The sequence below is a fragment of the Danaus plexippus genome, chromosome 6, assembly GCF_018135715.1.
Source record: "Danaus plexippus chromosome 6, MEX_DaPlex, whole genome shotgun sequence".
NCBI classification, from domain to species: Eukaryota; Metazoa; Arthropoda; class Insecta; order Lepidoptera; family Nymphalidae; genus Danaus; species Danaus plexippus.
Genome location: NC_083540.1, coordinates 3,267,397 through 3,295,014, shown reverse-complemented (window position 1 = coordinate 3,295,014; position 27,618 = coordinate 3,267,397). Strand labels below are relative to the sequence as shown.

The following is a 27,618-nucleotide window of genomic DNA, read 5'->3' as shown; positions in this document are numbered from 1 at the left end:
ATGCTGCCTACTTGAATATGTCGTAGACATCTTTTAAATCATAATAAATTTCAAATATTTATTTTAAAACTTCTAGTTATACTTTTTTTCTGAGGAAAGGCTTATAAAATTCTAATGTCTCATTTAGAAAATTGCATAATTACCCTACATAAGCGTATAATTTCTTAACCACACAGCCAACACGGCTAGCATCAAATCAACATTGATAATCACATAATTTGATAGTGCAATTTTTCTTCAAAATGTAACGTAAAATTATTTCCGATGTCAATTAAAATGAAGGAGTTTATTTCACTTGAAACATTAAACTTGTTTGGTTAACATGATCACGTCCAAGCTATCTGATTGCTTTAAAATAAATTTCTTGCACCTTAAATTCTTTGGAATATGGCCAGGTCAAAGTTGGAAAGGATACTACAAATATTACATGGCCATATTTATTATTGTGAATTTCATCATATACAACTCCTTATTGATTCTGAATCTCGTATTCACTCCACGTAAAATTGAATATATGATACGGGAGGTAATATTTTTATTTACAGAGGTGGCAGTCACTGGTAAAGTGCTAATGATAATGTTTAAACGCAAGAAAATCTTAAGTGTTTTCGATATATTGAATTGTGAAGTTTTTAAAGGCGAGGACGATATCAGCAGACGAATTGTCGAAAGCCATGTCTCTAAGTACAAAACTTACTGGAGTTTGTACGCCATTTTGTCGAACTTTGCGTATTCCTCGCAAGTGTTTGTACCGATAATCGTATATTTCATATTCAACACGAATATAAAGTTGCCGATATGCAAATACTACTTCTTAGACGAGGAATATGTTCGACGATATTTCGTGTTTTTGTACCTTTATCAGTCTCTTGGAATTTATGGTCACATGCAGTACAATGTTAATATCGATACTCTGATTTCTGGTTTACTTATAATGGCGATAGCTCAAGTAAAAGTATTGAAGTATGAACTAAAGAATATCAAACCTGACAGCCCCTTAAAAGATAAAAGGGAGACTGATAGGTCACAAATATTTAAACTTCATAAACATTTGAAGCATTATGAAGAACTACTTAAGTGAGTTATCTTATTATTCGACCATTTTTTACAAAGATAAAGAAAAAAAGCTTTATATGTGCTTTGATTCCGTTTTTGCAGCTACTGTTCGGCTATTCAAGATATAGTTGGTTTATCCATGTTCGTCCAATTTGGAATAGCATCAATTATAATTTGCGTAGTTCTGTCTGGATTAAGATTTGTAAGTAATTAAAAACGGTGACTACTGAAATGAAGATCGTATAATTTATGTTACTATTTAGTTAAAAAAAAATCCTTTTAAATATTTATATTTTTTTAGACAGCATCTGTTGAAGCATTAATGTTTATGGTCACCTATCTATTTACCATGATCTTACAAATTTATGTTCCAGCTTGGTTGGGAACTCAGCTCAACTATGAAGTAAGGGAAAAGTGGAATTTTTGTATTTTGTATACTTTAGTAATAGATGTTTTTAAAAATCTGTTACGTTGTAACTAAAATTTTAGGTTTTCCATAAGGATACATTACAAATTGTTAGTTATTGATTTTATGTTACAAATTTCAGAAGATAAAATAAAAAAGAAAAAATGTATGCACATAAAAGTTTTTTAATATAAAACGATCATATTTGAGTTCCTCAACATCTTGTTGATCTCAATATCAATATCTAAAAACGTAAAAAAAATATATGGATTTTTTTTGTATTTAAAAGCCTTAGCGATGAATTATTACAGCTTCAAATAAATATTCTTTATCGTTAGTTTTGATATTTATTTATTATTATTTCACGGCCGTCGACAAATGAAATGTTAGGTATCCATAATAAAATTATTATTGAACTCATTAATAAACACAGAATTCTTGATGAAATTTCAGTGACAAACTGACAACATATATCCCACTCGAACAACTACATATAAGCCTGTATATGCATACTATTCATATGGAGAATTATTATTATTATACACATGTATGCTCACAGAAAATAATACGCACGTCATTATCATTAATAATCTAATCATTGTCTGAATATGCAAATTAACGCTTCATAATTTATTTACTATTATACACATCAAATTTCAGAGCCAAGAGCTCGTGTTTGCCGCATACAGCAGCGAGTGGATACGGAGATCGGAGAAATTCAAACGAAGTCTGAAACTTTTTATGGAACGAGCTAACACTAATATTGTTTTAACAGGATGGAGAATTTTCCCGCTATCTCTTGATACTTTCACATCAGTAATTACGAGAAATATTTCTTAATGTTTTCTAGAACTTACGTGTACCAAAAACAAAGACCTGTTTTCTTATGTAATAAAAATATCTAGCAAGAATATTCACAACCATATTCACCGAACTCTCACAATTGTTTTAAATAATATTATTTGTTTTTAATATTTTCTAAAAAAGTCATTTATTGTATATAATAAAATAAAATGGTGAACAGTGAAAATATTAGGTTTCCAACTTCGCAATTCGATGGTGGGAAAAAATTCTTATTTTTGTTTCGTTTCAGATTTTAAAGACAGCATACTCATTTTTCACGTTAATAAGAAACGTTGAGGATCATGAACAAGGATAACTTATGATAATCTGATGAAAAAATTATTAGCGAGGTGATTTTTATTTTGCTTTCCATTTATTTTCTACGCTTGGAAATAAGTTTAATTAATTGTCAGTGTGGTATTTATTCTTCTCTTGATTTAGTCTTAAATCAGCAACGGACGAGATTATGGCACGAATTTTTGCATTTAGACTCTGTCATCATTGTTGCCTTGCGACTTGCGTTCGACCAAATCGATAGTTCCATGCAATGGCCACTTAGACATAGACTTTTAAAAATATTAAATAGATATCAGAAAGGGGCCATTTACTAATTAAGTAAGACTATTTTGGCTTGTGTTTGACCCCTTCCCCTCCTATTATAAGAAAAAATAAGAATATGCCGACCTCCTCCTCTATAAAATTTTTATTACGTTAGAATCCAAGCGAAAGAAGCAATTTTCTAAGTAACAATTTCTAGAAATTACAAAGCTTCTAACAATTGTTATTTTTGATTAGTAACAAACTTTGGTTTTAATAATTTATCTCAAAATCAGACATCTGAAAATCCTTGCCTACATAAAATTAGGATATCGTACCTATAGTCTAAATGCATACCCGAATGCCAGACTCGCGTCGTTGCCCGCATTTTTTAAAAGTATAATTTTAACATTTCACATTTGTGATCTTTCGTAAGAACTGTCAAGACTACCTCCCACCCCCTTGTGAGAAAAAATAAGACATGTTCGACCCCCTTACCCTCTAAATTGTTTTTCGTAATAAATGAATGGCTCCTATGAATTGTTTTGTTAATTACCTATTAGAATAATAGCTTTTAAATTTATTTTTGTTTTTTTTTAGTATACAATTGGCCATAGTTCTAATGTCGGGTTTTCGGCTTTTTAATTTTTATTTCTAAATTTGAAATAAGAAAGTCTTTCAAAATTTTACCTAAGGTTTAAACAAAATCCTTAGCATTACCTGAGTATCAATTTTTGTTTTTGTCGGTTTTCTTAAAAACCACAGAGCTAATAATTTGCATTGAATTTATATAGAACCATCGAAGAAGTATGAGCAACGAAATAAAATATCCCTGTAACAGATCTACATTTTAGCGGAAATATTGTGTAAAAAAAAACATAAAAAATGAATGATGAAAGGGGAAGCTTTTGCTTTCTTGAAGTAGGTTAAAAATTATTTTCCATTTAAACAACCAGACACTTAAAAGGTAATAATAAAATGAGGTAATATAACATGATATTCTACCGGTATTATTGATAACTATAATCATATCGTAATAAAGTAGCTTGAACAAAAGTAGGGTTTAGCTTAGATAGTATTATATTTTAAAATCCTGGGCATCTTATATTATAGTAAAGGATGTAAAATTTATGATTTAAATGAAATAAACTTTAATTACTCATCACAGTCATCGGGAAAATTTGCGAGCGAAAACTAATTATAATGTAATGACAAAATCCCAGAACAGTTTAAATTAAAATAGATTTTTAAACTCGTATGCGTTAATTTTCTTTATATTCTCAAATAAATAGGTATTTAATGCCAAAGATTTCCATAACGGAACCAATGAAGACTTGTATAATATATTTCCTTTTAAAAATAATAGAGTAATCATTGTAAAAGAAAAAACGTGTAATAGCATGTTAAATGTACGAGTGTGAATTATTTATTTACTTAAGAAGAAAATAAATGTATAAATTCAGCGGCCACCGCTTTCTTGGTATTTTCTTTAAAAAAACAAAAATGGAGGAGCCGCGGCAACTGGACAGCTTAAATAACACTTTCCTGTGTTGGAAATATTTAGGCATTTGGCCCGGAAACAGCCATAACAAATGCTATAAAATTTGCTCTTATGTGTTTATTTTTTTTACGATAGTAATTTACGATATTTTGCTTATAATAAATTTATTCTATACGCCTCTCAAAATTGAAATATTAATAGAAGAAGTAACGTTCTTTTTCACCGTAGTAGCCATCACGTCAAAAGTTATAATGGTGGTTGTTAAGAAACAAAAAATTTACCGAGTATTTAAAGTTTTAGATTGCGAAGATTTCCAGTCCAAAGATAATGCTTCTCGAAATATTTTAAAGACGGATATTTCTTATTATAAAATGTACTGGAATACGATTTTCTGTGTTGGAAATTTTGCTTATGTTTTCAAATGCATTGTTCCTGTAGTAGCCCATAATTTTTTTACCTCATATAAAATAAAGCTGCCCACGTCCAACTACTATTTTCTAAGCGATGAATTTAAAAATGATTACTTCATGCTTATATTTTTCTATCAGTCCATTGGAATTTATGGGTTGATGATATACGATATATCCATTGATACATTTGTGAATGGATTTCTGTCATTTGCAATAACACAAATGAGAATGCTAAATTATAAATTTAGCACTTTTAAATCGGAACGAGATTCAAGATTGAACAGATATGAAATAGAACGCAATAATATGTTTAAACTCAAACAATGGCTGAGACACTACGACAATATTTTAAAGTAATACACTTTGTACATTGATTTTTATATAACGGTGATTTATATTTTCTAGAAAATCTGTGTCATCAAGTCAGCTTATCGTGATCTACTGCTGAACGGATCCGCTCATACTGAGCCAACTGTAGCGATTCTGGGCAGACCGCATCCACCTGCTAACCGCTATGTTTCTCATATTATTAGTCCATCGTGTTGTAGGGTATCCTGCGCTTTCTTTACCTAAACGCTGACTCCATTCTAATACGTTTCTGCTCCAATCATAAGCCGATTGGCTGAACACACAATTGATCCATTACCACCAAGAAAATATATAATTATCTGTGTAATATTTTTGTTTAATTTTCAGATATTGTACAGGGATTCAGGATATTTTTAACGTTATTTTGTTCATCCAATATACGGTGTCCTCTTTGGTCATTTGCTTCGTATGCTGTGGATTACTTCTTGTAAAATGAAATGTTATTTGTTTAAACTTTTTATATATGCATTCAGATTTATAATTCGTTTTCTATTTCAGCCACTCACGAAGGAGCAATACGCTTTTGTGTTTGCATATCTATTTGGCATGGTGTTACAAATATTTGCTCCGGCTTTCTTAGGAACACTAATAACTTACCAGGTAAGTAATATTATTTTTAAATCTTTAGAAATTTCATACACTTAGATTGGTGGCCAAAAAATTAAATCTTTTTACATATAACTTACACTAAAGTTATTATGCTTTGAAATACGGCAAATAATTATTTCGATTAAGATAATTTTGTATCCCAACGAGGAATAAAATCTATTATATTATAAATACTTAATCAATTTTGTTATAAAAACTAAATCTCTTCAGTACTTTCTCATTTGACTTCGATAATGTCGACATAAAAATTAAAACAACCGTATATTCTGCAAAACAAATAAAAAGTACAAAACACACTTTGACCTTTATTATATTATAATAAATTTGATTATCGAAATAAAATATTTTCCAAGACTATTCGAATAACAATGTCACATATATATAAGCTGAGTGTGCAGAGCCAGTCGTTAAATCGAAAGACGTTAGTGCTTACCAAAAGTCTAGCCACGTTGACATATTTTCTTTGGTCCAATACCGCTTTTCAGTTGCTGAGCTAGTGTGAATTCTTTTAGAGTCAAGAGTTAGTGTTCGCAGCGTACAATAGCGATTGGTTTGCGAGGACGGAGTCATTTAAAAGGAGTATTAAGATTTTTATGGTACGAACCAACACATCTGTTGTTATTGATGGTTTGAAACTGTTTCCTTTGTCGTTGGAAACTTTCACATCGGTGAGTTAAACTAGTTGTTTTATTTTGTTTCCCTCAATAACATTTTACATCACTGAGTTTTTCAGATCATGAAGACTGCTTATTCATTTATGACGTTGGTGAGAAATATGCAAGATGAAATATAAATATTGCAATAAATTGTTTAATCTGTAGTTATACTTTTCACCATAAGAGTTACACACAAAAATAATATATTTGTGAAGTGTATCATAAACAACTAACATTTTTAAACCTTATTATATAGGTATATGTTTATATAAATACAAAAACTTAACAAATTATGTACTAAAACCTTTCTCGAGAATCACGCTACCGAGTGGTGATAACTGTTTGATAATATAATCGGTGCAGTAGTCTTTCCGTTAATCGCAAACAGACACAGACGCAGAAAGGCACATTCTTTTATAATATGTATTGAAAACAATAGTTTTGACATATTAGAGAATGTAAATGTAGCCCGTATATTCATATTGTTAAGTAAATACATATTAATGTTACATTTTCTATATTATCACAGTATTTTTATATTTACACGTTTGAAATATTTAGAGGATTATAAATTTGGCAATATTATCATATATTTATTATTTAAAATATAAACGTTAAAATTTACAATTTATTTTAGAAATATATGATTACATGAAACCGTTGCGGAAATTAATTTTGTATGTTAATAATTTCAAGTTAATATATTTTAAACAATTCTCACTGTCTTTTAAAGTTTTGTTACAAATTTTCCTTCAGTTGGGTCTCGATTGTTCTATTCTGGGCCAATAAATTCGAAATCCAACTCAATGGAGTGTCTCGCTGTTTCGGTGATTTTTCTGTTGCTATTTGCCATGTCCACGCGAAAGCTGAATCTGTTACCATTTTTTTTCCAAATGTTCGTTATTGTCACTTTTTTTTAAAACGACTTTGTGTCTATAGTGAAACCATTTTAAAATGTTTAGATAAAAATTGCCAATTCAATAAAATTTCTCTATGGACAATAGAAGTTTTTATAAACTTGTACATTGTCACAACATGCAGAGAGTAATAAAAAATACATTCAATTTGCCTCCAGCTATGTTACTTAATAAAAAAATATTATAAATGTTATACAAGTGATGGAATGAATTAAGTAGATTTTATCATTACGGTCAAACAAAAAAAGTAAAATAAGTTTAGTTTATCTATATAAGTAAAGGTAAAAATATAAATTTTTGTTATAAATTCGCACAAAATCTTCTGAACAGATAGATGTACGAAAGGTTTTACAGTATTGCATCTGATATGTCATAACACATAACAAAAATATTTAGAAAACCCGGAGTTATAATCGTGTTTTAAAAATACATATATCTATATTCGTTAAACAGAAATGATAGGTGTATCGTCTTCAATAGTTTGTATCGTTGGTAAACTGTAGTTAATGGTTCCCTAGAAACAGTTCCAAGTTACATGCAAATCCGAATTTCCAGTAAATCAAAAGCCAACATGCATGCTTATTACAACCAAAATGACTTGGTATTCGAGGTATTTGTAATGTGATGTGCAGTTAACAACGTACTAAATATGTTTATTAATCCAATATGATATATGCTTGCTTAAAATAATAAATTCAACATTTTTAGTTTTTTTTTTTCACTTTGTATGTTACTATTACTATTTCATATAAATGTAAAGCGGCATATTAGTAATGACGTCCTAATTGAAAATCTGTTATAAAAAATGCTAAATACTATACAAATGTCTTAAAAATAAAATAATTCTATGAAGATATGACGAAATTTTTTAAGTTTCAATTAATTTATAAAATGAAGTATACAATTTGTACCAATTACATTTTGGAAATGGGTTTTATTTAATAACGTTATGCTTTTTTCCTTGCGTAATTCCAATGTCATTCCCACAAATAATTAATATAGCCACATTATTAGTATTCATTGAAGTAACCGGGATGGTATTTAGGAATTAAGGCAAAAGATTTTATAGGCATTATTTCCCTTCTCAACTCCGTGCAATTAAAACGCACCCAAAGGGTTGCACCGTTTTCGAAATTGCAAACACGTTCATTGTTCTAATCTTCTCTGCAAACCCGAATGATATTATACAGAATGATAATATTTTCTAGTTTACTTTGAACCCTCTCTCTCTAGAAATGTTTTGGAGCATCATCGAAGGAAGGGTTTTAGTCCGTTTGGTGCATGTTAGCCACGCGGAAGGCAACGTTATACTTGATTGAAATATTAATTTCTTGTCGCCTCTTGGTAACTGCGATAATAATTTTCAAGTTTACTTCTTTTTTTAAGTCCTTGTAAAGAAAAACGGCTTACCGATCTATTTGTTTTACAATTTTGCTTTCCAAGAATAGAATTTATTTTTATTTTATTGAATTTTAATTTATTGTACATAAATTGTGATTCCTTGCTACTGATCGTAATCAGTTTTATCGTAATAAATATATATGTAATAGGCTTACCAGGTAAGTATTATTTAAGTTTAATATTGGTTACTTATAAGGCTTAAAATCGGTAAGATAAAATAAGTTTTACTTGGCGCTTTCACTCTAAACGTGCTCACAATTGCCACGCGTGGCTTCCATTATCCTATTTGGAAATTTCAAGAAACTATAAAGGAGCTTTCACGCTCTGCTAATAGCCGGTAACACCTGCAAACACTCATTAGTGAGAACTCAGGATTGTCGTCGATTAAAATCACTAGCGCTATATCGACAGTCTGCGCTAATTGCTTTTAGTAATGAATATCCGTTATAATTATAGCCATTACTACTGCTAAATCATATTGAATTGTTTCTGTCGAAATAAATAATATAATATATAATTCTGTTTTGTTTGTATAAAACCTATTACAATTTTAATTATTAAAGTTTGTATGTTTTACAGAGAAATATGCAAGAATTGTTGAACTAATGTATGTTACTCCATACATGGTGGCCGTAGTAGAGAAATAATTATAGGGTATAATCTCCATATTACATGTCATTTTCGTAAAATTTTAAACATTTCATTCTTCCTGATATCGTTCGCAGCGTATCTAATATAATTAAATGAATGTTTGCATTTAAGTTATTTAGTTAACGAGTTTTTGTGTTAGTTTCTTTTTATCTAGAACGCTGTGAGATCGAGAGCTGTTCCGCTAAAAGTATTTTTTTTTTGCATAATTGCACAAAAAATGAAAACGAAATGTGTGCAAGAAGAGAAACTTGTAAAAGAAACTCGAACTTTTTGTCTCGGGAATTATTCGGAAATTGAAGTCATTGCTCTGAAATTGTAGAGTATATTGCGTAGTGAAATATAAAGAACTACCAAATAGAAGAACCAATGATATATTTTTTAAGTATCTGTTATTTCAGGATATTTTTTTCTAGAATATTTTAAAATCCGGAAAGTCCCCCACAGAAATTGTTTGAATATGTCGCATACTTGAATTGCATAAGTTTTATTTTTAATAAATTACAAGTACTTGTAGGAAGGTTAAGATGTTTATAATCTTCTTATCAGTTCTGGTATGTACATAATTTTAATGTAATAAGTACAAACTTTTGAAGTATATAAATGTCAAAGTAACATGGGTGGTTATGAAGGGAAGTCGGTCCATCTTTTATGCTAATGAGCTAACGCATTATGCGGATTGCTGTCTTTAGTTTGGGGAAGTACTACAGCCTTTGTTTAAACTATGGAAATAACAATTTTTTTATGATAATTAAAATTAACTAATACGAATTCTTTATATCATCACATTTATATTATCACAATTAGTAGAAACAAAATAACATTTTCAAAATTTATAAGACAAAATAAATTTCCGTAAGAAAAACTTTTTCCATTTAAATTAAAACATTATTTGTTTTCAGTTATTATATGTCGGAGAAAAAGAAATAAGAGATATAGAAAATTTAATGTTTACACAAATCTTGAATAAACGGAATTCAGTGTTAGTGCTTGACCTAAACCAACACAGTCAATATGAAATATTAAAGGTTCAGGCTCACCATAAATGCGGATAAAAACGGATATTCATAAACTTGACTATTGTATTTTTATCATTATTTTTGGATGTTTTTAATTTTACAACCTCTAACTCCGCTTACGGTTATATAGGTATATTTTATGAGCATATATGTCAAATAACTAAGGAGCTAAGAAATAGGTATTTATTTTTAAATAAAAAGTTTAGGACAATATTTACAAATATATATGTAAAGTTAATGTTACAGATATTTTTAAATTAGGTTGAAAGATGTATCCAAGCTCAGTTGAAAAAGAGTTCTTTCGTAATGTTCTTTCTTTATAGAACAATGAACTATGAAAATTTTTAAGAATCTCCTAAATAAATGCTCGAAACTGTATAAAAACTTTCATTTCTCTTCTCACATTTCATGTTCATTGTTAAGTATTGTTTATTATAAATACGTAGTGCCCTTGAATAATGCTAATGAGCCTGTTATGAACTCCATAAAATCTTTGGACTGCACGACACTTTGTGAGTTGAGTACCTTTTAAAAAATTTAGACCTACACTTATGGAACAAATTCTAAGAAAATAGTGTAAGAAATAATCGTCTCCTATTTTGCACTTTAAAATGCTATTTAAGCTTTTAATTTTTTTTTTATATTAAAGGTGGCAAACGAGCAGACGGCCTACTTGATGGGCAGTAGTGACCGTCGACCTGAATATCCGCAACGTATATGTTGCAGATGCGTTGCCAACCCTGGTTAATGAGGAAAGGGGGGGGGGGATTAAGGAAATAGCAGGAAATGGTGGGAACAGGGAAAGGTGAACCGGCTCTTTCACTCATCAGACGGAACGCAGCCATTAAAGGTTACTTCACGCCGATCTTTTGTGAGAGGGTGGTATTTCCCCGGTCGAGTCAGCCCATGTTTGAGCTATAGTAACTTCACTACAGCTAGGCTCTACCACCTAAAAAGAGTAAAAATTAATATAATGAAGAGTCAATATTTTTGTGAGGTAAATTTATTTTTCTCTTATTCATATAAACAAGGCATAAATATATAATCGAAGAATTTCCTCATTTATAATACGAGTGTGGGACGGCATAAGTATTCACGTTATTCTTAAATAAGGTCGCTGTAATGAATCAGTTCACTTCATGTGTATTTATACATACAAATTGGTTTTTAAAGTCCACTTTTTTAACGAGTTTGAAACCATATATTTTCTTGCAAATTTGTAGCACTCCGTCATGGTAGAGTCTTTGCAGAGTTTCAAAAGCCGTTTACATCACCCTGTATCAGGCATTTTTAAGCCCATCTTCTTGAGTGCACGTGAGACATATACGTGAACACTGAACCCCGTTCAATTCGTAAAATAAATTGAAACTTTCAAAAAGCGCTTCTGTAAAGATGGAACAGAACAAATAAAACATTAAAAACTTATGTTTTTTATGGTACAATTTTTTTGCTTATATTTCATAATTCCGCTCACAAAATTCCAATGTTTAAATAAGTTACATTTAAATTACATATGTCAAACCATTGAGGTGTGCCAGATTTAATTATTAACAAATAATGAGTTAACTGACACAAAGGGGCTTTATGACATAAGAGGTTTCGCAATCAACGTGCCATTATTATTGTGCGAGAGTATTCAGAAGCGAAGATTATTTTATAACATATCTTGCAACATTGTCTCCATTATCTATGCATTTCACGCAAATCAAATGATTATAGATATAGATATTAAAAGTTTCAGAATTTAACTGAACTCAATACTCACCACAGCTAAAAGTTCTTTAAATTCGACGTAATAATTGAATTGAAACGGTATTTTATATTACGATTGTAATAAAGATTATTGGATTCATTCTGTGCCTCGGGATTTCTAGTGTATAAAAATATTGTTTAGTTAGTTCCTAATAAACCTACCTAAAAATGTGGTACTAGGCATGTTCCTTTGTTGTGCGCTCTCAGAATCAAGTGGGACTTATGTGATCATCGCTCTCCACACAAAACAACAATCTCCAACATCTAGCGTAGTTGGTTGATTTTTAGGAGCACAATATATTATATTACATTAAAGTGAATTATTCAAATTGTTGATATTAGTCAGATGCGAATCGAATACTTATTTTTATAAACTACTAGCTGTTACCAGCGGCTCGGTCTGCGTAAAAAAACAAAAAGCAATGACAAAACTGTTGACCGCCGCGCTCGCTTGCGCCCCGGTCTATTCGCACCTGATAATGCTTAATTTCGGGATTGGGATTTAGGACAAAGACTCGACAATTTGATAAAGCCTAAGTTAATCCTTATTACATTAACTACCTGCCATTAAAAACCTGTCAAAATCGGTCTAGCCATTTCAGAGATTAGCCAGAACAAACAGACAGACAGACTAAAATTGTATATAAGATAGTTTTGAGGTATGTAACGTAAGCTATACTCTTATATATGTAGTGAAAAAAGGGTTACCGAGTTCAAACAAACACTGCAATTTTATTATATGTTCGGATGTATAGACCAGTTAAATAAAATATTATTATTGAAAAAGGTATAATTTATTACAAAAAATTTGTGTTGATTATTTTTAAATGTGCCTTTACTAATTGCATGCTTAAATATAAAATATTTAATATGTACATCAGGCTTAAGAAGGCTAAGGTTCTAAATATTTTTTTTTATTTCCTTTTTTTATTTAAAAGCATATTTGATCACAAATAATATTAATCCTTTGTTCTGAAATGGATATAAATCTGTTGTTTTTCAAAAGAAAATATTCACCTTGTATTTGTTACTGCTCGTATGCATTCACTTCAAGATTGCGAGGTGCAAACTAGCAGATTTTCAAAGATAAAAGCATATGTCGGTGTCCTTCAGTAGTTTTTTGTAATCAAAATAAGTTACAAGATATATTATTTGTAAATAGAAGACCTTCTAAGAAACGTTGGATTGCAATTAGTGAGGGTTCTTGGACTATTTTGCTGGTGCGGCGACATTTCCTTTACTAATTGCATCTCATTTATAAAGTATGGTACCTGTAATTGACCTACACCGTTTTAATATAAACGCAGGGTTTATTGAGAATTTATTCCCTTGAACTAATGTTATCTAGTGAATATTTAAATATGAAAAATTGCTGAAGGTTTCTTTTGACGCACAGGAGAGGTATAATTTTTACTGCTCTTTTAATTAAAAAATGATGCTAATTACCAAGCCCATATCCACAAAGGTGTTAAAGGTTTACTATATAAAGTAATGGCGACAATAAAAGAAGAAACGACTATTCAGTTCGTAACGCGTGTTACAAAAATTTTGTTTGCAATCATAAAATAAAACAAAATGACATTCCTTCAACAAACACACTATTTCAACAAAAATCTGAAATTTTGGCTGTTCCTTGGAATCTATCCATTTGAAATTAATTCCAAATTGTACAAATTTTATTCTAAAATACTTTTTTTTGTATTTATATTTCTATATGACTCTCTGATTACCATAAATTTTTATTTCTTGCCAAACGATTTGAATATGATCATTGACGACATGGTGTTCTATTTTACTTTACTCTCAATCATACCTAAAGTATTGACATATTTCATTATGAAAGAAGATATAAGAGATATATTAAATTTCCTAAATGGCGAGAAATTTCAACCTAAAAACGAAAAAGAAATTCAAATAATAAACGCTGCAAAGAAATTTAACGAGAAGTATTGGAAAGTAGTAGCTATATTGTCCTATTCTTGTAACGTAATACTTCTTTGTACTCCTGTTATTCATCATCTCATTACATCAGTTCCGTTGGAATTCACAATCAATGGTTATTTTTTTTTGTCTGAAGATTTTAGAAGAGACTATGTTTATTACATTTACTTCTACCAGGCAATTGGTGCTCTTCTCAATATGCTTTATAATATGAATATAGATTCGTTTTTCTTGGGTCTCTTGATATTAGTGATCGCCAAAATCGATATTCTAGGTGAAAAGTTAAATAGCATTACAACCAATATCTCGGACTCTGACGGAATGATAAACAGAGACATTGATGAAATTTGTATAAGAAAATTGAATGATTGTATTCTACATTATAATAATATAAGCAAGTATGTGACTGTCGGACTTTTTAACAATCGTTAGATAAAAACTTCTTAGCAATACCTAATGAACGTTTGAAATCATTTAATTTTAGATTTTGTCTACTAGTGGAGAAAGTTTTTAGTGTGACACTTTTCGTACAATTCACTGTATCTTCATGTACAATTTGCGTCAGTTTATACCGTTTAACTCTGGTGAGTTTTTATAAAGTAATTTCAATAAACAGTTAATAATTAACTATAGGAAAATAAAAAATATGTTGTTTTACAGCCATCACCTCCATCATATTACTTATCCTTAGGGAGCTATTTATTTATTATAATTGTTCAAATATTTGTGCCATGTTACTTTGGAGCTCGGATCATGGACAAGGTATTAGAGAGTTTATTTAAAACATTTAAATTAATTAATAAATTCCGATTACAGACCACAATTAGAAATATTAATTATGATTTTATAATATTTTCATGAGATATAAAAATATTCAATCCTTTAAAATTTAATAAAGTATAAAAGAATAAAAATAAGAAAATAATAATAATTAGTCCGAATAAATGTTTAAGTTGCTAAAAGTTTGTACCTTGAATAATAGAAGTTTAAAATTTAAAAAAGAGAAAAATGCAAAATCTCGAGAAGAGACTACAGAAAATAGCCAAATTCATTTAAATGAATAAATGAGCACAATTTATTCTAATGGATGAATGAGCTCTTGCTCTAATAGTTCATAAAATTTTCAGGATTTATAAAAATTTGCTACAAATTTCTATTATTTTCAGAGTAGTCAATTGTCACACGCAGTGTATAGTTGTAATTGGACTTCAAGATCACGAAGATTTAAAAGCAGCATGAGACTGTTTATCGAGAGGTCCCTGCGACCTCATTCCATAACGGGAGGGAAAATATTTCCTCTTTCTCTGGTCACTTTTACTTCTGTAAGTTTTTAATCTATAAATATAACAACCAATACACCTAGTATGCGATTGTTTTGATAAGGACCTCGAACAAGAAACTTCTTTAGGTCACTTTCCTCAAACTTCGACTGTAAAAGTCAAATTACAGTTTTCATACATCATCACCAAAAATGATTCAAGGGTCGTTTTTTTCACAGATCATGAACGCGGCATATTCTTTCTTTACTCTTCTTGAGAATATGCAATCAAATGAAACGTGAAGTATAGAGGAATTAATCTTCTTAACTACGTCTTATATTAGTCAATATTTAGCGTTATAGAAATTTAAAGCAGGTACAATTATAATAAATAATAAATATTAAACCATTTTCAAAAAAATATGAACTCATATTTTATATTCATTGAATTATGATATCAAACAGATTATATATAATTGTATAGTTTACTTGTTTAGTGATTTGGCCCTAAATTCGAGACAACAACGGAAAGTTCATCTGTTGGCCGAAGTAGTAATAAGGCGTTTTCAGAGAGCAACTATTGTGTCCATAGCCAGATAAATAAGATGTCTCACGGTGATGAGGGTGACAAGTTTTATGGCATTGTTCATCATATTATCACAGAACCACTTGAAGTTATACAAAGAAGTCATGTAACATTATTTTTATTCATAAACCTATGAAACCAAATTTTATTACATAAATAATATGAGTTCAGTGTATACAAATAAAGTGAAGTTTAAATGAAGACAGCAAAAATATCTTGGTATACAATTAGCGTGACTCATCAGAACGAAATCAATCTTCAACGAAAACTGGTGTTAGGATCGAAACGAGGTGTATTTTCATCTTGCCGAATAAGGGTCTCTAATATATCCGTATCTTTGGCCTTCCTACTTGATCCTAACCCTACTCTATTACTTTGTGCCCCTATCATAAACTGTTTGTAGGATTGAAGTCTCGATTCTAGCTCTAGGGCATCATTGTCTTTTGGGAGTGATATAACAACGTCATCCTGGAATTTCCCCAGGATATGTCTCTTGGAAACTCTTAGGTGTTTATAGAGCTCCGATGGCATTTTTAGATTCATCCCAAAATTATTTCGATCTGATCTGAATAATGCTGACGAATCAGCCGATAGCGCTAGCCACAATTTCAAAACCTTAACGACGCTTACATCTAGTTTTGACAGAAGGGTCTTACTAAAATCATAGACGAGGAAAGGCGAATTCAAACGTGATATTAGATAATTATCGTAGATCCAAGCTTTTTTGACGTTACTAATCGGTTGGTTATCGACCTTGTTAGGATCGTTCAAAAAGCTATCTACTATTCCTTCTAAAGATGGAGTACGACTTATATTATCAATCTTACGACCGAGAAATTTAAAAGGAGCATTTTGCGTAACCGTAGAAACGCATTGACCTCCATTGACCTTTAGGTGTTTTAGGTGTTTGATAAACCAGGATCGTCTCTTGTACTGTTTCCAGCACGTAGGGAATTTCAAGTCCGTTTTCGCGCCGTTTTCACCTTAGGTATCGATCGCTGGACAGATCTTTCGCCCCCTTCTCAGACTATCCTAGGGGTATTTTCTATTTATAAAATACGCGAAGTAATCCGAAAATATTAGTTTCATTTAAACATCGATAATATTTCGCATAAAGTTACAGCAGTCCAGTTAGAACGAACATCTATATATTTTATGAATCTCTCAACTACATACATCTGAGCCACGAAAGTACCTTAAAACGATTATGATTTATTCATCACCGCTTTATAAAAATCTGAGTATCCTTTGGAGATCCAAAAATTCTTATTATTATTATTATTTGAAAACAACAAACAAGGAAAGCAAAATAGCTTATTTGTGTATACCCAACCTGCTAGCTAATTAAAACTATCATAATACTTTTTATTAAAACTAATAACATTTCCTTTCTTTTAGTTCTTCCTCAACTGGTCACACACCTTCCCTTTGTAATTATTTTAATTGTATCATCAAATAACTACAAACGACAATGACAAATTCAAAACTCAAACGACAATTGAAAATTTACTCGTAATGAATTTCGTTAAACACACATAACCAGTTATTATTTTCCATAATTTGTTAATAAATTAATTCACAACATTCAACAACAACAAAATGCCGAAAAAAATATATGAACAGTTTACTGACCAATCAGAGTCCCGTTTCATTTGACGTCTTTCTACGACATTTTAAAAAGGATGCAGTGCTTCTCGAATGCAACACAGGTTTTTGCACACACACATGCAAATATTTTCTAATACAACATGAGATTTGTAGATCGTCCTTAAAAATTTTTATATAGAAAATAAGCATCGAGTAATTGTGCCTACCACCGCTTTGGCTGCATAGCGGCGGTAGCATTTAGCAGCGGCCGATCGAAAATGTCTCGTTTTTACATTGATAGATGGCACTTTCAACAAATAGTGAATCAAATGTCATTTTAAATGTCTGTAAACATTTGTATTTCGTAATGTATGATTAAAAGTATGCAAGTAAGAATTAAACATTATAAGTTTAGTTGTTATATGGGTATGGTATGCAGTGCTTATTTGCATCTATGGTGTACACGCCACTGATAAAGATATACAATAAGAAATTTTTGACAACTTGCTATATTAATTTAATATTTTATAATAGATAAAAATAACTACAAATAGGTCCATTATATCTCTACGAAGCAGGCTATAAATAGCTTCTAATTCTGTTGCTAGAAATAAATTTATGAATCGTAGGGCCCGGTTCTGATCAAGCAACTACAACTCGAACATGGGCTGGTTCGACTCGGGAAGTGCCACCTTCTCACAGAAGTTCGGTGTGAAGTAGTTTTTATTGCCTGCGTTTCGTCCGATGAGTGCGAGTCCCGGTTGCCCTTTCCCTTTTCTCACCTTTTCCTTTCCGGGTATGTTGATTTGTACAATGACATTCTGTCCTGCATCAGCCTAAGTCCGTTTGGAGGTATAGAGTTTGTTTTATTAGCATGGGATTCGTCAGGTCTCCGACGAAACGGTACAGCGCTGGCCGCCCTTTTGGTCCTTGGAGGACCCGAACCTAGACTTGGGAAGCTAACCCGCCACAAACGAAAAAAACCCGTCGGTTGTTTGCCGTGCCAGAGTGGAATGTTGTTTGCAACCATGTGTAGGATCGAGGCCCCTTCCATACCTTGTACCCGCTGGTACACACACAACTTGACCCTCAGTTCAGACCAACTTTTTTCCGGTCGACATGGAAAATATTTTTCGCACACCCTACGGCCGAGGGTAGGGTAGCAGTGGTTATGTGAGACTTCTGAGCCCAGTCTCTCTACTAAAAAGCAGCATATTTCCTCCTCACCGCAAAGGAGAAGGATGCGGCAACGTTTCTTCTAGCCCGCGGCCTCGCCCTCAGTTTGGACACGGGCAACGCTCCGTGATAGTATGGTTATTGGACTATCAGCATTTTTCCGTCATTCCCTTCATTTGAACAAAATATTTAAAAAAAACTATGGCTTTAAATAATAATAACAAAAAGGTTTTTACATCGGCAACCGTTGCCTCTCTTATAGTGGGCTATTGCAGGTCACAAAATTATTCAATTAATATCTGTATTACATCTTTATATCGTGGGCCGATGTGTTTAAAAGCTTTAAACACAGGGATCTGTTAGTGACGTGGGTGCGGTTGGATAACAGTAGCTCAAACCATATCAAAGCGTGCTTCTACAGGTCCCATAGTGGTAACATCGAAGTGGAACGTCTTTTATACTCAGCGCGGAGAGAGTGACCCTAGGCGCTTTTAACGCCCACCATTGTGAATGGTTAGTTTCAGGTACCATAAAGTGAGCTGGGAAAGTCGCAAATAACGTTACTTTGACTTAAGGTTAAACTCAACTGGTATTAGGCACTGGTATACACTCGGATCCCAGATGTTGATCACCAGACCATATGCCTCCTTATTGGACCTTCTATTGACTACTCGCCCGGACTGCTATCGGGTGTCTGTCAATGCAAGCCTTGGGTCATCTGACCATTGCTTGGTACACGCCGGGTTACAACTTGTGCATACAACGACTCTCCGTTCACCTAGGAGACGTTTGGTATGGCACTCTAACTTAGCAGACTGGGATGGATTACGAGAATTTTACGCATCCTGTCACTGGAGGCAGCTCTGCTTTTTTCGGAAGATCCTTTGATGTGCGCGAACGCAATAGCGGATGCTATTTTGAACATGTGATAAGCGGTTAAACATTCTGATGAAATGTATGTTTCATTCCGAATATGCTTCCGAAAATGCATGCTTTTATAATTCGCATTGTGTGGTTAACCCAGAGCTCTGTACGTGCTGTCCTGTCGTCCCTCAACGTCAGAAGGTTTTAAGACTTCCTGAACTGACTTCTATTCTAAAGCACCTATTCTAGCTCTCTTATGGTACTGGTACATTACCATCTTCAGAACTTGGATAAAGTCTTTTAATATTTACTGACTTAGAATTATATTATGATTCAATTCCAATTGAATGAAATATTTATATAAATAAGATATGGTCTTCATATGTGAATATAAATAAAGGTAAGTCCCAAATAATAGAAACAAATAGTACTTATACTTTATATACGAAGAAATTTGGAAAGACGTACTTCCAACGGTAACATAGAGATATAGTGAGGTTAAAAAGCAAATTAGACTACAACCTAGACGTATTACGTTATACGATATAAAATAATTTACTTAAGGAACCTTTTAGGGTAATGTTTACGCTTTTTAGTTATCTATTTTGTATTAATGATAGAAAAAAACTGATAAATATATTACAAGTTTCAAACAATATTGGCGGTAATATGTCATTAAATAAACCTACCATCAGACAACGGGATACTCCTTACTATAATAATTTCAGTTTACAATAACATAAAACATATTTTTTTTGCATAACAATTATTTTATGATTCAGTTGGTTCGTCGGTGTAGTTTAAAATTTGGCAATACAACGTATCGATGACAGTAAAAAAACTGCATCTGTTATAATTGTGAAAAGTAAATCCAAGATACCAGAGACCATGACCGCCACCGTCCCATCGTCGTTAATCAGCGGCGTAGGATGACAGGAACAGCTTTCCATAACGTACATATGAGAAAATGTTTGATAATTCATTTAATTCATAAATGAAAATCAAAACCAATGTATTCATAGAATCACGTTATTTACTACGAAAGAAATTTGAAACGTTTCTTCGTTTTCTTTCAAACATCACATTTTTTGGGATTCAAGTAGAATAAATTTAAGAATATTTGATATATTTTGGCTTTGTAGTCACATTTTTATGTTAGTTCTAATTATAATGTTTAAACAATTTAACTCTGTAGAAACGGTAATCAAAAGTACCGAATGATAAAGAATGAAATCTAATCGTAATAAAATTATAAGTTAAAGTTTTATATGAGCTAATACCCGTTCAGTTTATAAAAGAAATTGAAACTCTCAAAAAGCGCTTCTGTAAATATGAAACAAAACAAATAATAAATTAAACAATAAAATTTTATATGGTACAAAATTTTTGCCTCCATTACATAATTAAAGTCACAAAATTCAATTATTTACGTAAGATACTTTATATAATGTCAAACCATTGCAGTGTGTCAGATTTAATTATTAACAAATAATGAGTCATCGCCCTTTACACAAAACAATAAACTAAAACATCTATTATAGTGTGCTGATTCTTAGAAGCACAATATCGAAATGTTGCACTTAACATTGTAAATCGCTAGCTACGTCCTCATCCAGTACAGCTACTATGTCTACACCAGGTGAAATCAATGACAAAGCTCGACCATAATCATGGTATGCCACGTCGCTGGCTACTACTAAAGATCAGAAGCGAAACCAATTCTACTTTTTGAGATAGAAGATATCGTCATGATTAGCAACTTTCCCTACGACCCACCAATTTTCCCTACGATCCAACGACATTCGACAAACCGACACCGACACGAAAGTGAGAGGCGACAGCTACATAAACTATTATCGGTCATGGACCTAGGTGACCAAAAGCCTAAGCCTCTCACGCGCTAATGTACCTGATTGTGCGGTACGTTTGCTTTTGTCAAACATAATGTCACGAAACGTACGATCAATATTAGCTGCCAGTGAAACCATTAGCAACCATACCCTACTTGAGGAGATAGCGTTGCCTGCAAATAAAATGCTCGAACATTCTCACAACGAAATATCCGCTATAGCTACGTCATCGGGGACCCAACACCATCAATTCCTACTATAAATCAAGAATTACCGAGTCAAATTGATAGCACCTAATAAAAAGTTATCTTTAGAAATTGTACAAGTTAAGGTACAACATAATTATAGACGTAAATTTCAGCGTAATCATTACCGTACACGTAGTCACAGTCGCAGCTCATCAATTTCGTCATACTGCAATAATAATACTGCATATGCAACCCACAGCAAGAATACATATTTTATTAATAAATTATAATAATTATACTATTTTATAAATATTAAAGTAAATCATCGTCGCCCCTCAAGTTCTCTCATGGTTGAAATGTTAGGCATTTGTAATAAGATAATTATTGAACTCATTAATAGTATTTATTCTGAACTTTTCTTTACTGAATCCTTAATGCAATTTCAAACTGACAACAAATATCCCACTCAAACAATTATAAGCCTATATGTAGTGTCTATTTTGAAAGATAACTACGTAAGTAAATTAATTATCGGAACTAAGGGAAAGAATGTTAAGTTTAAGAAACGAACTTGGACATAAAATTAAACTTACTATATTAAATGTACAAATTGTGTGTACGTCTTTACTGCTCGAGAGCAGTCACCATTCTGCCTCTTCAATATTTTCTACCTGAGTCTAGACCCTAAACCTTCTTACATCTATACTGTACATTTTACAATTTTAGGAAACTCTGAACCTCTACCTTTTTTTTTATTACTTACAAAAATACTTTTTCGTATTTCTAACGACTACTTTATGACCAAATATTCCCGATACTACAATATATATGCATTTCGTACACATAGAGAATAATTATTGTACACAGAAAATAATTCTGACGTCATTAGCATTACTAATCTACTAATTGTCTGAATATGTAAATTAATGCTTAACAATTTATGAACTATTATACAATCAAATTTCAGAGCCAAGAGCTCGTATTTGCCGCATACAGCAGCGAGCGGGTATCTCTGTATAGAGATCGGAGGAATTCCGAAAACAAGTCTGAAACTTTTTATGGATCGAGCTTAGACTAATATTTTTATAAAAGGATGGACGATCTTTCCGCTATTTCTTAGTACTTTTACATTAGTAATTACAAGTAATATTTAGTACTATTTTCCAGGAGTGTTCACAGAGATTTGGGGTAGGGTAACAACAAACAAATCCTACAAACTAACTAACAAATATATATTTTATAAATCTATCAAAGTACCTTAAAAGTATTACGTGCTGTTGATCACCGCTTTATGAAAATTATAAAATCGGAATATCTAGTGGCGATCATTCTTATTATTATTATTTTTGGTTTATACTAGTTATGTCCCTAATAATGGGGCAAAATATTCCAGTCACACGGGTCAGTGACCAAGTGTTTCTGGGTGTGAAAAAGTCAGTCAGTCGACTCTTTATCAGATTCCAAAAAGTTACGCAATATTCGACAGGTATTCAAAATAGTAGCTTTTTGCATGGTGATGTATGTGAGTGGTGGTGAATCCAGAATTTTTAAACTTTGGTGTAAGTATTTAGGAATGACTCCAGTAGTGGAAAGCACGATAGGGACAATATATATCTTATTTAAATCCCAGATTCTCATTATTTCTTCTTTCTTATGCTGCTACACAGACAAATTTGACATCGCTAGTTTATGACATAGAAGTAGAATACACTCCAGCTACAAGCTTAGAAATCTTACAACAAGAAAACATTGAAGAATTAAAAAATCTTTTAGAAACAGCACTAAAAAAAATTTCAAGGTACTAATCCTAAAACCTGACCAAAAATACCGCGATTAAAAGAGAGTAAATTACTTTATGATCTTATTTACACCTTTAAAATTCTATACTCTCTAATTTTTTCACATTGGATTCCGATTTACCGCATCTACTTACATTAATATATTGTTCTGCTTTAGTAATAATAACAAAACTTGACTATAAAATAAAGGCAGGTAATGTAGAAGTTACAAGCATACAGAAGAAAAAGAACCATAAGCCAGCTTGGGAATATAGTACCACAGAGGATACAAAGAGCAATTAACTATAGATTCAACTATACTAAAACATTCAAATAAATTTAATAGAAATTTGTATTGTAATAGAAAATAGGGGAGTAAGGGGAGAACGGAACTAACATCCTACCCGGCGCAACTGTCAACCTCACCTGCCCGCGCCGGTAGTTTGTATGAATAGCCGGCAACGGTGGTCTAACAGCCACCGTGGTGCTCCCTGCTAGATAACGGATGAGGCTCTGGCGACCGAGTGTATAGCGGTATCACCAGATATCGCTTTGTGTAGACCTAAATACCTACAACGAAGAAACAACATCAATGCTTCGCGGGTTTCCCTATCTCACAAGAGAAGGTTTTTGTACATCAGATGACAGTCAGTACAGCATTTAATAAATCCTAAAAAAAGTCTATTATTAAAGAAAGCATGAATAGGTTGCATAAAATAATTCGGTATATGGATAGGGCGTCGCCGCAAAACGACGTGCAGACACATGGCCCTACATCTGCGATAAATGGGCTAGGGCTATCGGACCAAGGACGAATCTGACTAAAGAAGCAAGTACCAGAATGCAATCATAAAGTCCGCTTCGCCACAAAAAGATCTGTTTTGGAACCTCTTGGATGACGTCCTACAAGAAATACCAAGAAACAATATTAAGGTATTGGGGACTGACCTTAACGCAATGTTGGAGTAAAATATAGACCATGTGAGCAAATTCATGGAGGACACGGATATGGTACCGCAAATGAGGACGGTAAATCAATTATGCAATATGTTATGTCCCAAGATCTTGCTACCGTTAATACGTTATTCATTAAAAAGCCAGAATATCCGATTACCTACAAAAGTAGAACGAGTTGTTCTCAGATCGACTATCTACTTTTTAACAGACATCTCAGTGGAAGGGTCAAGAACTGTAAAGTAATTCCAGGAGAATGTATAGCACCGAAACATCGTCTTGTCGTCATGGACATAAATTTTAGATCCAGAACAACACAGAGAGTAGAAAAGGAACCAGTGCTGACCAAATGGTGGCTTCTAAAGGTTGAAAAGATGGAGGAATTTCGTGATAAACTTAATGATCTCAAAATTGCAGATAATGTCAATGACGTTAACAAAGTTGGTTGCAGGCAAAGATTCTTACATCAGCAAATAAAGTACCTGGACAAACGAAAGGTGGAAAGCGAATACCCAAAGAAACATGGTGGTGAACGGCGCCAGTGCAGGAACCGCTTAAAGTAAAGAAAGAAGCGTTTAAGACATGGCTGTCAACTAAGACTAATGCTGATAGGAAGTTGTACAAGGAAAAAAAGAAAGAAGCTAGAAAAGTGGTCGGTGTTGAAAGATCCAAACGACTCCCTTGAGACGAAAAACGGCCAAAAACTTATCTTTAAGCTTGCAAAGTTGCGGAACCAGGCTACCAAAGATTTTGCAAAGTCTACAATAGTGAAAAGTCAAGATGGAGCATTAGTATACCATAATAGTGATATCTTAGAAACATAGTACCAATATTATAACCAGTTGCTTAACACAAACCCTTCCACTACAAACGTCTCCTTACCAGCAGTGAGCAAAAATCTGGGCCTTATACCACCGATAACACCCCAAGAGGTTAATGACTCGCTTAAGAAAATGGCAAATAAAAAGGCGATAAGTCCAGGTGACATCCCTATAGAGGCGTGGAAGTGTTTGGGTGAGGCGGGAGTTGTAATACTGGCTAACTTTTTCAGCAAGTTACTACTGGAAACCGCATGTATGCCAGAGGCTTGGAGGATGAGTAAGATAATCCCTCTCTATAAAGGCAAGGGAAGTCGGTATGAGTGTAACAGCTACAGGGGTATCAAATTGATGTGCCACACCATGAAGCTGTACGAGAGAGTTATCGATAGCCGGCTACGTATGGAATGCTCACTCTCCAAAAACCAGTACTGCTTCGTACCAGGCCTGTCAACGATTGACCCGACATTCGCCATGACCATGATCGCTGAAGTATACAGAGAGAAAAAAGAGCCGCTACACATCGCATTTCTTGACATGGAAAAGGCTTTTGATCGTGTGACTCGAAGTACCATGTGGTGGAGCCTCAGGGCAAGAAATGTCCCCGATGCATACGTCTCAGTTATTGCCGACATGTACACAAATGTTCGATCGTTCATAAGAACTATTGTAGGAGTGACAAAATCCATCCCAGTCACAGGAGTTCATCAAGGCTCGGTTTTAAGTCCATTCTTGTTCAGCCTCGTGTTGGACACACTCACCGAGGATGCTTAACAGAAAGCATCGTGGACTTTTGTTTACGCGGATGTTATAGCAATTTGTACAACTGCTCGCAAGGCCCTAGAAGACGCTCTGGAGGCATGGAAGAGGCAGTTGCAGGCAGGTGGCCTAGTGCTGAGTGTTTCGAAGACCCAGTACATGTTGTGCAATGTGCTTACCCCTCGCACTGACCCTATAGTGGTTGATGGAGAAGCGGTTCAACAGTGCGAAGAGTACAAATATTATTATACAAATAGTGCGAAGAGTATAAATATTTACTTTTTAGTCAATACTCTTCGAGGAGTTAAAAAAGATTAATCAGAAGTCTAGGCACATTTAATTTTAATCGTTAATAAAGAACTCATTTAATGAAACAAATAATAACACAAATTACTTGAAAAGATTCAAATATTTACCACGTCGAATTATTTCACGGACTTTTTTTATAAGCAGTTTTATCAATCGAAATTTTCTTTTCTCTTTAAAATCTCTTTTCTCTTTTAAATTTTGTATCAAATAGCATATTTGATCACAAATAATTGTAATCCCTTGTTCCAAAAAGGATAAAAATCTCTTGTTTTTTAAACCAAAATTTTCACGTTGTATTTATTACTGTTCGTATGCATTCACTTCAAGAGTAAATATTATGCGTCCATCCGTAATAAAGCCCGATTGCGAGGTGCCAAATTGCAGATTTTCAAAGATAAAAGCATATGTCGGTGTCCTTTAGTAGTTTTTTTGTAATCAAAATAAGTTACAAGATATATTATTTGTAAATATAAGACCTTCTAAGAAACGTTGGATTGCAATTAGTGAGAGTTCTTGGACTATTTTGCTGGTGCGGCGACATTTCCTTCACTAATTGCATCTCATTTATAAAGTATGGTACCTGTAGTTGACCTACATCGTTTTATTATAAACGCAGTGTTTATTGAGAATTTATTCCTTTGAACTAATGTTATCTAGTGAATATTTCAATATAAAAAATAACTGGAGGCCTCCTTTGACGATGAGGCGAGGTATAATTTTTACTAGTCTTTTAATTAAAAAAAGACTAATAACAAAGCAAGGGTGTTAAAGGTTTACTATATAAAGAAATGGCGACAGTAAAAGAGGAAACGACTATTCAGTTCGCAACGCGTGCTACAATAATTTTGTTTGCAATAACATAAAACAAAATGAAATTCCTTCAACAGACAGATTGTTTCAACAATAATCTGAAATTTTGGATGTTCCTTGGAATCTGTCCATTGGAAATCCATTTCAAATTGTACAAATTTTACTCTAAAATATTTGTCTTTCTTTTTATTTGTCTATACAACTGTCTGCTTACCATAAATTTGTATTTTTTGCCAAGCGAGTTGAATGTGATTATTGAAGACTTGGTGTTATATTTTACTTGCCTCTCAATAATGTCTAAAGTATTGACATATTTCATTAGGAAAGAAAGTATAAGAGATATATTAAGATTCCTGGATGGCGACAAATTTCAACCTAAAAATGAAAAAGAAATGCAAATTATAAACGCTGCTAAGAAATTTAACGAAAAGTACTGGAAGGTAGTAGCTATATTGTCATATTCCAGTAACATCACACATGTTTCTACTCCTATAATTCTTCATCTAATTGCTTCAGTACCAGTGGTATTCCCAGTCAGTGGTTATCTTTTCTTGTCTGAAGATCGTAGAAGAGAGAATTTTTACATTTACTTATTTCAGGCAGTTGGCATTCATTT

At 32.5% G+C, this 27,618-nt stretch overlaps 3 protein-coding genes across 3 annotated transcripts; all 3 read left to right on the top strand.

Annotated features, from left to right (window-relative positions):
• Nucleotides 1–322: 322 nt before the first annotated feature.
• Nucleotides 323–7,949, top strand: LOC116778714 (odorant receptor Or1-like). The gene is made up of 10 exons (XM_061529595.1): nucleotides 323–1,077; nucleotides 1,159–1,258; nucleotides 1,358–1,459; nucleotides 2,123–2,278; nucleotides 2,556–2,620; nucleotides 4,306–5,106; nucleotides 5,450–5,549; nucleotides 5,621–5,722; nucleotides 6,244–6,399; nucleotides 6,465–7,949. The coding sequence occupies exons 1-10, from the start codon at nucleotides 323–325 to the stop codon at nucleotides 6,522–6,524; spliced, it is 2,397 nt and encodes a 798-aa protein (XP_061385579.1). The 3' UTR covers nucleotides 6,525–7,949.
• Nucleotides 7,950–13,604: 5,655 nt separating this feature from the next.
• LOC133320876 (odorant receptor 46a-like) lies at nucleotides 13,605–15,722 on the top strand. The gene is made up of 5 exons (XM_061529897.1): nucleotides 13,605–14,463; nucleotides 14,550–14,649; nucleotides 14,726–14,827; nucleotides 15,232–15,387; nucleotides 15,564–15,722. The coding sequence occupies exons 1-5, from the start codon at nucleotides 13,700–13,702 to the stop codon at nucleotides 15,624–15,626; spliced, it is 1,185 nt and encodes a 394-aa protein (XP_061385881.1). The 5' UTR covers nucleotides 13,605–13,699; the 3' UTR covers nucleotides 15,627–15,722.
• Nucleotides 15,723–19,293: 3,571 nt separating this feature from the next.
• On the top strand, nucleotides 19,294–25,898 carry LOC133320819 (uncharacterized). The gene is made up of 5 exons (XM_061529582.1): nucleotides 19,294–19,464; nucleotides 24,089–24,185; nucleotides 24,415–24,834; nucleotides 24,919–25,097; nucleotides 25,149–25,898. The coding sequence occupies exons 1-5, from the start codon at nucleotides 19,294–19,296 to the stop codon at nucleotides 25,896–25,898; spliced, it is 1,617 nt and encodes a 538-aa protein (XP_061385566.1).
• The last annotated feature ends 1,720 nt before the right edge of the window (nucleotides 25,899–27,618 follow it).